Source organism: Apteryx mantelli, chromosome 3, assembly GCF_036417845.1.
Source record: "Apteryx mantelli isolate bAptMan1 chromosome 3, bAptMan1.hap1, whole genome shotgun sequence".
NCBI classification, from domain to species: Eukaryota; Metazoa; Chordata; class Aves; order Apterygiformes; family Apterygidae; genus Apteryx; species Apteryx mantelli.
The window spans coordinates 137,615,510-137,628,778 of NC_089980.1; the positions used below are offsets into that span (position 1 = coordinate 137,615,510).

The 13,269-nt window shown below is 40.9% G+C and overlaps 1 protein-coding gene across 1 annotated transcript in view; it reads left to right on the forward strand.

Moving 5' to 3' along the window:
• The window catches only part of KIF13B (kinesin family member 13B), a 63,731-nt gene that overhangs the window by 17,703 nt on the left and 32,759 nt on the right, over nt 1-13,269 (forward strand). Inside the window, exons 12-21 of the mRNA XM_067294627.1 lie at nt 5-215; nt 1,365-1,527; nt 1,910-2,056; nt 2,545-2,694; nt 3,303-3,431; nt 4,942-5,112; nt 6,452-6,609; nt 7,636-7,768; nt 8,703-8,849; nt 11,368-11,397. Of these exons, the coding sequence (XP_067150728.1) occupies nt 5-215; nt 1,365-1,527; nt 1,910-2,056; nt 2,545-2,694; nt 3,303-3,431; nt 4,942-5,112; nt 6,452-6,609; nt 7,636-7,768; nt 8,703-8,849; nt 11,368-11,397 (1,439 nt within the window). The remainder of the gene's footprint in view (nt 1-4; nt 216-1,364; nt 1,528-1,909; nt 2,057-2,544; nt 2,695-3,302; nt 3,432-4,941; nt 5,113-6,451; nt 6,610-7,635; nt 7,769-8,702; nt 8,850-11,367; nt 11,398-13,269) is intronic.

Below are 13,269 nucleotides of genomic sequence, written 5' to 3' on the forward strand. Positions count from 1 at the left end.
TTAGATCCAATGCAGTCTATCTTGCAAAGCCTGGAGCAGCAACATGAAGAGGAGAAGAGATCTGCGCTTGAACGACAGAGGCTGATGTATGAACATGAACTGGAGCAACTGCGAAGGCGACTGTCACCAGAGAAACAGCATTTCCGCAGCATGGACAGGTTCTCCTTCCATTCTCCCAGCGCTCAGCAGCGCTTGCGGCAGTGGGCAGAAGAGAGGTGAGTAATTAAATGTGCGTCCCTGATAGTCAGATTTGAAGTTCTTTAGTGCCGGTGAATTTTGTAGCTTTCCCACTCCTCTGCCTACTTTCTGAGAAGAATCCTGCAGCAGAATGGGAAGGACAGAGCGAAAATATGAACATAAGAATAATCAGACCACTGATGGTAGAAAAGACGGGGACAGCAGAGTGTCTGTTTCGCAGTTAAGGAGAAACTCGGTCCTCACCAGCATTAAATTTGACTAACGATTAGGTGATTGCTGGAAGTTTTGGGACTTCTGTGTGATCTGTCTTTTATTCTGCCTATTCCTGACTCAGCTGCTGGAAGGCTGTTTTGCCTCTGTACTCGCACACATCTGTCTGACCTGGGCAGGTTCCAGCAGCCAGAGGAGTGCAGAATGAAAAGGGACTAAGAGGAAGGTAGAAAAAAATTTGGATCCAGAGCACTGGAAAGATTGCTGGGCCTGTTTTACAACCACCGAGGGGCCACGGTGCTCTTTGCCTCTTCCTAGACAACTTCCCTGAGACTGTTTACTTCTTGCCCTTGAATGGTCTTTGCCAGTATTGCTGTCAAAAAGAGCAGCAGCAAGAGGAAGATGAAACTTTCCCTCAAGCAATGAGTTTGGGAGAGACCCTGTAATGAGAAAATACTTTCTATTTCAGAAGTTTCTTCTTTAGCTGTTTAATTTAGATTTGTATTTGAAGCAGTCTAACAAGGCGTTAGGTGTCTGTCTGGAATATTTTGTGGTACTAGATTCCTGCTTTGCAGTTGGCGCTCTCATACGCTCGTCAGGGTGGCCAGCGAGCAAATCTAAATAAACCTTTCTCTGTAAGATGGAACATCCACATCTGCGGTGGGAAAACTCTGGAACAGGCCACACAAGTGCTCGCTGTTAAGCAGATGCATGGAGAAGTCTCCAAAGCCAGCAGTATGCTGATGTTCATACTATTAAATTCATACGGATAATCATTTTTTTATTATTTTGCAACAGAAATGCAATTTAATTGCCCTGATCTTTGTGTTCAAAAGCAGCTAACTTGAATGTTAACAAACTCCTCCTCTGCCAAGTGATCATTTGCACTGAACTTTCAATTTCAATTCCTAAATGCCATGATTTTTCCTGTCCCCCTCAAAATCCCCTTCTTTTAGAGAGGAAATGTTGACCCACAGCCTGAGGAAGCTGCGAGAGCAGATAGTTAAAGCCAATTTGTATGTGAGAGAAGCCAATTTCATCGGAGAGGAATTAGACAAAAGGACAGAGTATAAAGTCACACTCCAGATCCCAGCTTCAAGCCTTAATGCTAACAGTAAGGTAAGATAGCCCTGGTGGAACTAAATCTTTGTTCAGAAACGTTGCCTCAGAGTTCATATTTGTCTTATTGTGACTCTAATGGTCCAGATAATTTGCCAAGGTATTTGTGTGCATTAAACATGGCTCTGTTAGTGCATGCTACATTTTTTTCCTATTTTGTTGCTATAAAAGTGTGATAGTATGCTAGCTTATTGAAAAATATTAGTGTCAATTTTTCTAGGATTTGGTTGCTTAAGCTAGAATTAATTAAAAAAAAATCCTAATTTCTCTCAAAGACATTCTCTGTGTTTTGTTGGGGGGTTTTTTTGTTTGTTTTTGGGTTTTTTTAACTATTTGTTCGTTGCTGTGACATGGATTCCTTGTCTCTCTAATTGTTTCCCAGAGAGGTGCAATTCTCAGTGAGCCTGCTATTCAGGTGAGAAGGAAAGGGAAAGGCAAACAGATCTGGTCGCTAGAAAAACTGGAAAATCGACTGGTAGATATGAGGGATCTCTACCAAGAGTGGAAAGACTGCGAGGAAGACAACCCAGTAAGTAAAAATGAGAACTCCAACATTGTGCCAACTAGAATTAGGTCCCTGTTAAATTTTTGATTTAAGTAGATGGGGGACAATCTTCTGGTTCTGTTGGGGGAGGGAAAAGGCAAAGAGTTAAGTTTTCCTGAGCCATTGCTGTGGGGTTTTTTTTTTTCTTCTAGTGCTGAAGCAATCTTCAATATTTCATTAACCCTTATCTTGTCACTTTAATGCTTGTTTGCACATGCAGTTTGGTGGAAACATGCACACAATAAGAAGCGCTAAGTAAATGCAAGAGGTGTTGAGGTTCAGGCTAACTTCTCTGAATCTAACAACATTAAAGAGAGTTTGCTGGGAACAGATCTCAAAATAAAACTCAAGTTTTCGTTCTTGTGATCTAATTTGGCCTCTTGCTTGTGTCCGTTTTTCTTTCTCTAGGCGAGTTGTGCACTGCTTTGAAAACTGTGTTTGTTTTTCTTACGTTATTCTGAATTTGATTCAAGGTGATGAGAGCGTACTTCCGGCGAGCCGATCCATTCTACGATGAGCAAGAAAACCACAGCCTTATTGGAGTAGCCAATGTTTTTCTTGAGTGCCTGTTCTATGATGTGAAACTACAGTATGCTGTTCCGATCATCAATCAGAAGGGAGAGGTTTGTCATTCCTTCTATAATCTATCCTTATTCAACTGCTTAATTACAGTCTACGGCTCTTATTACCAGTAAATTCCAGTTTCCTGTGCACAAGCTCTTTGCTAACAATTTGGGATTATGCAAATCCCACAATACCTTATTGCAGTTGTTTAGGCTGCTCCAAATCCCGACATAGTGATTGTGAAAGGGGAAAGCTTTGTGAGCACCTTTCTAAGCAAACCAGCCCAAAATAAATGCTTAGTAAAACCGGTATGAGCTATAGCTCCACTGCCTTTTGCCATCAAGAATAGGTTCTTCAATATATACGACAAGAAAAACTTCATGGGCAGCTAGGGCCTACTAAGCAATGTCCTATATGCTTTACCTTGAATGTACACTTTGCAGGCCCTCTAGAGACTGGTGGGAAGGTGAGTGAGATGCAGCATGTTGTTCTCAAAGTCACTCTGGTGGCTCCGAAGCATTCAGTGATGCAACAAATTTGTAGCGCAAAATGATAAAAAGGAAGAAAACATTTGTTGATGGATTGGAAACAGTGGTACCTGTAGGTACCTGAAAAATATTACTGTTCTCTGGCACCCAAGTAACTTTTTATTTTCCTTTTTCATCAGGTATCTGGTCGTCTCCATGTTGAAGTTGTTCGAGTGAGTGGAGAGATAGAGGACAGGCTGGTAGGAGGTGAGGATAGTCCAGACTGTTCCCATGAAAATGACACTCAGGAGAGAAAACTCGTCTGCATGGTGAGTTGCAGATATATCCCAACCTATGAGCAAACTTCTCTCTTTCCAACCCAGGTATTAAAATGAAAAAGTCTGTAGTACATTGGCTGCTTTGCTGGTCGTTAAATGTCTCATTGTAACCCTTTCCGCAATGTTCACTTCCAGTGTTCAGCTACACAAGCAGAGTTCTCTCTTTGGACGTGTTGCTAGACTATATGAAAATCTGATGTTTCTGGATTAAAAAATATTAAAAAGGGCAAAACAAATAGCTGATCAGTCAGTGGTATGTGCAGAGCCTAATACTTTGGCATTAGTTGTTTTCATGGCCTTCTGTAATGTTTCGGGGCCCTGAAACGCTGCTGTCTGGTCTTTACTCATGATACTTTGTCACTTTAGTAGTTGAAATAATGGAAGAAGACTAGATGTTTTTTGTTTCTTTCAGTCTCTGTGATGTTTTTAAAGTCTGCCAGGTATCCAGTAAAATAAATATAGAACTTTAACTATATATATACACATATATATATATACACACACACGCGCGTGCGCGTGCAAAATTTTACCCCAGGTAGTTTTGCTTGTAGTCTTGGAAAAATGTGGAAGTTTTGTATACTGGAATTTGATCCATGGTATCTAATGAAAAGCAGTCACAGAATCTAATAAACGCCTTTTGAATCTTTCTCACTCTTCAATATTTTGCAAGGTGTATATATAGATGTATTTATACATAATAATAACAGTGAAAAACAAGTGAGCAGGAAGGTCGTACCAGCAATTCTGTGTGGTAGGGAAATACAAGCAACAAGCATCGGCCAAGCTACAAATAAAGAGGGAGGCAAAAAGCATTAGAGGGAGTGGAACCCGAGCTTTGCGGGTTAAAGGATAATATGACCAATTTGAGGGCAACAGAACTGTACCATGGAGCTCCATGTGCTTGCAAACAACATGGGACATTGTGGCAGCAGCACGTTCTCTTGACCGTGGATGGTGCTTAACCAGTGGATTCTAACTCATTTGATGCTAATTTGGCAAATGGAGAATAGAAGTTTGAGAGTTTTGTTTCTATGTGGCCTTGATTTTTAAGGCAGGGCAGGGGCTATTTTTGTACTGTTTCTGGCATCACAGAATGAGGACAAGTAGTATCTTCAAACAAGGAGTTTGCAGAATAAAGGAGCCCAGTTTGGTAGAAGTAGGTGATTTTTATTATTATTTCTTGAATTATAGCGTTTTTGGTGCATCGTGCTATTCAAAATAAAGGAAATGTTTTTGTGTGTTTGTAAGGTTCATCCTGCTTGCTTTCGTTCCACAGAAATAGGTGCTTGGTGACATCTAGCGGCAATTTTAAGCTGATGCAATAAAAATAGTCCAATGTATTTCAATGCGGAAAACCATATTTCGTAAAACCTTTTTGTCCCCCAGAAACTTCTTAGTTATCCTTTGCAGTGGACCAGAAAAATATTGTTCTAAGAAAAGACCTTTTCATTCTGTGCCTGACTAATAACTTCTTTATCTTTGTTTCTTATCTCTTTTCTAGATTAAAATACTTCAAGCTACAGGCTTACCGCAGCACCTCTCCAACTTTGTGTTCTGCAAATATACATTCTGGGATCAGCTGGAGCCGGTTAACGTTGCACCTGAGGTGGATCCTTCCTTATCTTCCAGCAGCAAGGAGCCGCGGTGCATGGTTGTCTTCGATCACTGCAGTGTAAATTTTTTTTCTATTTTATTAATGAAATTCTAGTCAGACAAAGCAGGTTTGTGCTTGCGTAGCACTTTGTCCGTTGCCTCTTTGCTCCCGTTATTATACTTTGTAAGGCTGGTACCCTACTACCATGTTTAATAAGAGCTCAAAACCCCCTCAGAATCCATTGCATTACACTGTTCAGTGCACAGAAATCACTGAAGAAGATAAAGTGGATTAATAAAGGGAAGCAATCTGTTTGACCGAGAGATTTATGTTAGAGTTTAGCCACAGTAAGAATGCCCAAGAGTGTGAAGAGTATGTTTGATGTCTACATTTGAGCTGATCACTGAACGCTCTGACATCAGTGAAGAGAAATGGGTAGTTCTGGGACATGAGACCTTTCATCCTAACACAGACCTTTAAGCTAGGTCGTGTATCTTGAAAGTGGCTCTTTCTCCCTGTTGACTCTAGAGCAACTAGCCGAGTGGAGGCATCTTTAATAGAGATGTCTAAAGGTCTAAAGTCAGGTTAGGTGAATCCCAGTCAATCACCTGAGTTCCCATCTTGTTCTTCCTCTGATTTGTTATTGCATTGAGTAATTTCTTCCTTTTAGCTTATCGTTTGTAAAGTAGATACAAAACCTTCTGAGTTTTGAGGCTTTGATTCTAAATGTTAGAAAACGTGGTAGTTTACTTGAACCATTGGACCAGGAGTTGGACAGCATGTGGTCACTTTTCAACTCTTTGAGACTTTGGTCTTCAGCAAGTCATATATCTTTGCCTCACTTCCCCAAAATGAGATGACAGGTCTTTTTTTCTTCTATATTGTGTCCTAATGTCTTGGGGACCAGAATGACTTTACTACGTGCATATAATAAAGTCAAAACAACAAGTCTCTAACCCTGATTGAGGCTTTTTGGTGTTACTGTGTTGCCAACAATTAGAATAGGAAAATGTTAATTATTTTGTTCTTAAAAATGGTAGGGTCTTGAATGCATGCAGCATGAAAGATTAGCTGTGTAAATAAGACCATAACAGTTCTAATAATGCTTCTAGTGGAGAACCTTAAACAACTTTGTCAAAAGCCTTTAATTGATTTTGCAGAAATTTCAGACAGTGGAGGCACTTAAATGGGATTAGTCATATTAATGTGACTACAGTTCAGCTTATGTAGACTATCAAACAGGTCTTTTCCAGTGTTGTTGTTTTTTTATTTTATTTTTTTTTATTGTATACTGCAAAATACTCCATTATAAATACAAGCTCCTCTCTGGAAAGAAAGCCTGGTACAGGGTAGAAAAATGTAATGGAAGTCAGTGTTGTGCAGTCACAATCATTAACCATTTGTCGGTTACATACAGGAATTTTCTGTAAATATTTCCGAAGACTTCATGGAGCATCTTTATGACGGTGCTTTGGCAATTGAAGTTTATGGGCACAAGCAGAGTGGTGATCGCAAAAATCCAGCCCTGTGGGATTTGGGAATAATTCAAGCCAAAACACGAAGCCTTCGTGACAGGTAACTACAGAAAATAGATCATCGGTTTAGGATTCTGGAAATTCAGTGTCTGCAAGGCCAAATTTGGCAGGAGGTTTGAGACAAGTAGTCACATCTTTGTGCTGATGAAAACTGAAACAGATATTTGAGACTTTGCCTATTAGACTAGTATGAATAGACTGTCTATTGCGAAAACAACATGTGATTTCTTAGTAGGCTTCAAAAAAAAAAAAAGAAAAGAGAAATGCTCATCTCTGTGTTTCAAATTAAAAGTGGTAAACCTTAAAGACTTCAAATGAAGACCCTTCTATTTAGGCAACCCATTTGCATGTGAGTAGTGTTTTACAAAGAAGCAAAAACAGCAGGCTGATTATTTTCCTTCATATCGTTATGCTGGTCTGAGCCAGAAAGAACCATGAAGTCCAAAATGGCAAGGTGGTTGCTCTCACTGTAGGCTGATGTATTTGAGGTCAGACTCCAGTTCATTCCAGGCCATAAAGTGCTACGATTGTGATGTTTCCATTGGAAGAACTATTTTGCTAATTATTTCGAATGGAATAAATATGCAACAATATGGTAATTCAGACTGCAGGGTTTTGATTTTTTGCTTTTGTTACAAAAGTGGCCATTTCTTATTTAAGCTCTTGGAAGAATTTGAGCGAAGGCAGTAGAGTGGTGAGGTTCAGAAAAGTGCCCTGAATCTTGAGAGCTTTCAAGATGATGGCATATTTCATTCTGCTGCCTTCTGTGTGCCTCTGATCACACTGACAACCCTGGGCTTTTGTGGCAGTCGCTGAGACCAGAGCTTAAGTGTTGGAATCTAGTGGAATCGGATTTGGTGCTGGAATCAAGAAAAGGCTTATTTCTGATGTTTGACTAAAAAATTGTCAGTAAAATTATAAGCACTGGACAACTAGTAACCCCATCTGGATACAAGTGACATTTGCGGAAGTGTCCCTTCATGTCTCCAATCTGCATGGTTTGGCAGGGCGTTTGGTTTGTTTTAAGACAAAAAAAATACGTGACGGTTCCTGGCATGTTTTGCAGGTGGAGCGAAGTAACCCGAAAAGTAGAGCTCTGGGTTCAAATTCTAGAGCTGAACGAGAACGGGGAATACTGCCCAGTTGAGGTGACTCCTGCCAAGGATGTAAGCACTGGAGGCATCTTCCAGCTCAGACAGGTAAGGTGGCAGGTACAGGAGTTCAGCTGTGTAAAGAGACTACGGGAAGCTGGGAAGCTTATATTTGGTATGATAGAGGGATGGTGTCCACGGCACTGTCAAGCTTAGGTACGAAACATGGTCTTGAATAAAACAGGCAGGGGATGGGGGAAAGTGGAGTTCCTCAGTACTGCGTGAAACTGCTGCATGTGACGGTGATCAAAGGCTTACCTGTAATCTTTATGCTGTGTTCTGTTCCCAATCCTGTGGGGCTTTTTGGTTTTTGTCTTGTTTTTTCTCCTTTTGGCCAACTGTTCCCTTGTTCTTTGGATTCTACAAACATTAGATTGTTAATGCTTCACAGAGTAGCTAACGCTTCTAAATGATAAGCTTTTGCTCACAGAACACTAGGAAATAGTAAAAGTTAGATACAGGCTGCACCTCTGAACTCCCCAACTCCTTTGGTTTTTCCTACCCTTATGGCTAAAGAAAACAGTTACTTCGCTGCGCTGATGGCATCAGTGGGTAAGAATTTTCCATCAAGGAGACCAGAATCAGCATCAAGTTCACTTCAGGTGCAGTAACTCACCACATCAGACTTTCTTTTCCTCTCTTGTAGATGGGGAAGAGAACCTGTTTTCAGCCTTCAAAAGTACTTAAAAAATCCTATATGGTATGAAAATCCTCAATAAAAAGTAAGCTTTTTATTGGGGACTTGCTGAATGTTGAATATCGTGTGGACATAAATCCTTGGAACAGAAGTGGTATCTCTTGAACGCTTGGTCATTGTGGCTGAGATTGCAGGACTTGCCAGTTTATTCTTCAGAATAGCTAAAAATATGTTGCTTGCAAATGACTGCCAGTAGAGGTCTCTCTGTCATTAAGCTTTCAGGATTTTATACTTGTTGGTTGGTTGGACTTTTTTTTAAGTGCTTCAAATTGTTCCCTTGTTCAGGGGCAGTCCCGACGAATTCAGGTTGAAGTGAGATCTGTACAGGAATCCGGGACCTTGCCGCTAATGGAGGAATCCATATTATCCATTGGAATTGGCTGTGTTCAAATAAAGCATGTCAAGCCACAAAAAATACATGAAAATTATCAGGTAAGAGCCTGACTCTTTCTTCTCAGCTGTGGATGTTTCCATGACTTGTAAAAATGTAAAAGTTCTAAGCTTGTTGCAGTTGGAGGCAACAGCATTGGTCATGGGTTAGAAGTTTTAGTTTGTTTGGGGTTTTCTTTTTGAACCTGCTATGTAAATGCATAAAGCAATAGAAAAAATTGTCAGAACTGCTTTGACAGTGGTTTTAGGGATTATCCATGGTTCTCTACATCCAAAACTCTGTCTTTCGGAAAGTGTTGTGGAAGAACTTTCTCTTAATCAAGAATTGTTTTCATGACAAATACAATATATGTAAGACCACCTTCTGTGTCTCTTCTGAAAAAAGAGCCAAAGTTTCTAAAACTCATTAGGAGTTCGTCTAGTAGGTTTTACTTCAAATATTGAATATGGCAGCAATTTCGAGTAATTATTCAAATTAAAATGACTCGAGGGAACATATTTCAATAATGTGGTGTTAGAAACATCAGAATTATATGGGCCAGTTGTTTTGATGGTGTCAGAAGCATTGAATCTCACCTTGAAGTGCAAGTATCTTGATGTGTGTCTAGGGAGTGTGCTCGACCTGGTGTTTAGCTGATGATTTATGGTGAGGGCATGTTGCCTCAGTTTCCCTGTTTCAGGAGATTGTCTTAATGGGGGAATCTTCTCAATTTCTGGTGCAGTTCGCTTTTTTCCCAGCAGCTAAATGAGAATTTGAGTCACTCCTGTGAGTTAGCAAGTCAAAATCCAGTGCACCAGAGCAGCCCTTTCTTGGACTTGCTTGATTAGCTGCCTTGCTTGAGACAAGGCCAACTAACTGTCTAGCGGTTTGGGGGCTACCTCCCAGCTTTCCATGCTCTCTTTACCCCGTTGACAGAGTATGCCCCAATGTGTCTGCTCCCCTTTTTGCTTCATCAGTATCGGTTTTGCATTTGTGAGGTCTGAAGTCGTTGCGTTTGAGTTGTCTCCCAGCCTCAGCAATCCCTTACTCCCTGTGTGTCAGGGGCATAAAAGGGGGACTTTCTTCCATCTTTAGAGAAATCCCCCTCCTAGGCCAGCTGTGCCTTTTATTTCCCCGTTCTGCTTACGCTCGTGACTCTGCTTGCAAGCTTTCGAACTCCCCTTCCCTCCCAGCAGTTCCTGATACCCACCTGCCTCTAGAGCAGGTAGACTCTTCTACTTTCCCACTCCTGAACCGAGCAGGTTTCTTAAGACTCTCTCATCCTGAGATGATGGATTGGTTTCTTGTAAATGTTACGTGAAAGCTGTGGCTGCGTTATACGCACGTAACACCCGTGTCCCTTTTAGCCTGCTTTCTAAGGAAACAAGGCCCAGGTGAGCATCCAGTCTGTCTCGTGCTGCTTCTTCCCCAGATAATTTCTGATCTGTTGACCAGTTTCAACTATATCTGGCAGAGCTGACAAGCCACCAAGTATTAAGTTCTTTCAAGGAGAAAGACTGTACTTAAGCTCCCCTTGAGAGAGAGAGGAAGACCAGTGAGCTGTCTGTGACGCTGATAACCCCCGGGGGAAAGAGCTGTTGAAAACCAGGTTTCTTTAGTTCTGCTTACAGTAACCCTCGGACTTAAACATCTGGGTTTTTAGTCTCCGTATCTGCATTTCTCTGTCTCAAGTGAAACGCTATCTATGGAATGCGAAAGATTTTCTAAAGACTTGAACTAAGAAAATGCCTCTTCTGTATGGCTTTTTAATTTTAACTTAGCTAAATTTTTGCTTTGATTGCTAAGATACTGGAGTAGACTCCAGCGGCTTGTTATTACTTAAACAGATAAGTATTAACTCGGTGAGGACTGGAGTCTGCTTTTCCCTTCGCTGTGCAGGAATGACAGTCAAGCTCACTCTCATTGCAAATGGCTTTGCTTGTGGTACATGTCAAGGATGAAAGGTGGTGTCTCCCATCAGAAAATAATGGAAATCAAAATGTCTGAGGTCTGTGTTGTGCCTGCTGGGGGGCAGACACTGTTATTCTAACTGCCTAACCGTTGACTTAGATGTTTACAGTTTTTCTTCTCTAAATGCGAAGGCAAGCTTACCTCAAATCCTTTGTGTCAGACTTTGATTTTCGGTGCCTGCTGTAGTGTTCCTGAGCAGCATGATGTTCCTTTACTGTCCAGGCTCAACAGGTTCCAAGCTGTTTCGCTGCAACTACCATTTCTTTCCTACGGCAACTTAAATATTTCACTTTCTTCCAGTTAAGAAGAAATCTAATAGTGTTATTTCTGGGTTCCCCCCCCCCCCCCATTATAATAGTTGGATTTTTTTAATTTACATGTTTGGACCAGCTGATAGCAGTAAATCTTTGGTACCCTCCCAGACCAGTTCAAAAAGGAAAACCTAATAGCAGGGATAAGCATCACTGTGTTTTAATTCTATGGCTGTACCATTGCTAAACTTGGACTTTTATTGAAACGTTGCTTAAAATGGTTGCACCTTTTGCATTCAAAGTGTTTCCTGCTATCAAAAAAAAAATTAATGTCATGGCTTTGTATGTTTTGGCCTAGGAAGAAGAGGATGACATGGACAGTTATCAGGTAAAAATTTTCAGTTCTCTCTTACTAGAAATGCAAATATTTTGGGGTGAGAATGTATTAGAGGAGGATTAGCATTTTTATCTCTGCTGCACTGATCGGATTTATGGACGGTCTTTTCTCAGAAGAGAATAAAAGCCTGAGAACTATGTAAATTGTTATGCTGCAAAGCCATATGGTGGGGTCAAGAGGAGGAGGGCAAAGAGCAAGATGCCTTAGTTTATATTTCCAAAACAAAATCCAACTGCTTCTCCTTTTCTGCATTTTGGGGGAAGGGTTCTCCCTTCTCAGCAAGCTATGGGTAGGTTAAGATTTTCTACATTAAGAGCAAGAATAAGCATGGTGCTGTTGAAGATGCAATCAAATTCTTCGTGCTATTTCATATTATGAATGTGCTGTGTATGAGACCTGGAATATACTGCATAATAATCAACCGTTCCTCGAGTCCTAAGACAACAGTGAGAAAATCACCGAAATCCACACACTCTTTTTCTTTTTTTTTTGAATGTATGTAATGTCACCCTTATTTGAGCCTTACAGGATAGCTGATGAGGCACGGTATCCATGATACATTTTCACTCACTTGTGAATAACTTTAACAACAGCACATCATCGTCACTGTTGTAGGTCTCAATTTGTATAATGTGAGCAACAAGAGATTTAGGTTTAATGCTCTCTGACAGATTCCAGTATACTTCTAGGGGTCTCCAGGTGAGTAATACAAATGTAGTTTATAGTCTTGCATCCACCTATTTTTCTTGACAAAGTATTTGTTAGAGTCTGATGTGGAATGAATCGGAACTGCTATTGCCATAGAAGAGGCTTGGCTGAAGGCCTCCCAGAGCCGACAGCTCATCTTTGTGGCACCCAACATGCTGCACATGGAGCATCGTTCATCATTTCTGAGGATCTCCACACCAGAGACACATGAACTGAATGTTCTTAAGGATACTGAGGTGTTTTTTGAAGGACGTTAGCACTTCAGGAGAAAATATTCAAAGTGGCTGGGGTGCAAATGTCATAGCTAGGAACAGTGGCATGATACTGGGCAGGGATGGGTTCCTAATATGAGGCTGCTAAACACTGAGCACGAATGGTGAGTCATGAATACTGACTGGGGTCTCTAACTTTCCCATATTGTAGAGGGTGTTGAGTTTTAGACTAGCTTTGGGGCAAAGAAGATTTGTAAAGTGAAGTTTGCTTAATTGAGTACTGGGTAGTACAAAATAACAGCTAGAGAAAAAGATACGTCTCAGGCTGGCAGGGGAAAATATGTTAAGTAAGATGTGAAAAGTTAAGGGATTGAAACATCGGACATACAAGGAAAAGCTGAGAGAACTAGAATTGTTCAGCCTTGATGAGATCTCTGCTGAGCCTTCTCTTCTCAATGTGTATAAATGGGAGAGAGTAAAGAAGACAGAGCTAGACTCTTCTCAGTGGTATCCAATGAAGGGACAAGAGGCAGTGAGCAAAAATTGAAATACAGGAAATTCACTTAAAATAAGAAGCTTTTTTAAACTGTGAGAGTGGTCAGAAACTGGAAGAGGTTCCCCAGAGAGGTTGTGGATTTTCCATCCTTGGAGATACTCAAGCCCTGAGCAAGCTTCTATAGCTGACCCTGCTTGAGCTGTGGCGCTTGGACTAGAGGATCTCCAGAGGTCCCTTCCAACGTCAACTATTCTGCGATTCTGTGTATATTGTCCTGTAAAAAAGGAAATAATGGATAAGAGCTAAGTGGTTTGTTCAAGATGTTTTCTATCTTGCTTATCTGTTCCTTGGATGGAGGATGAGCAGAAGGGTTGAAGAAATGTGTGAGCCACAAACAGGAAACATTGGCTTTCCTGGGTCAATATTTAGCGTGACTCCTTTCCTCTT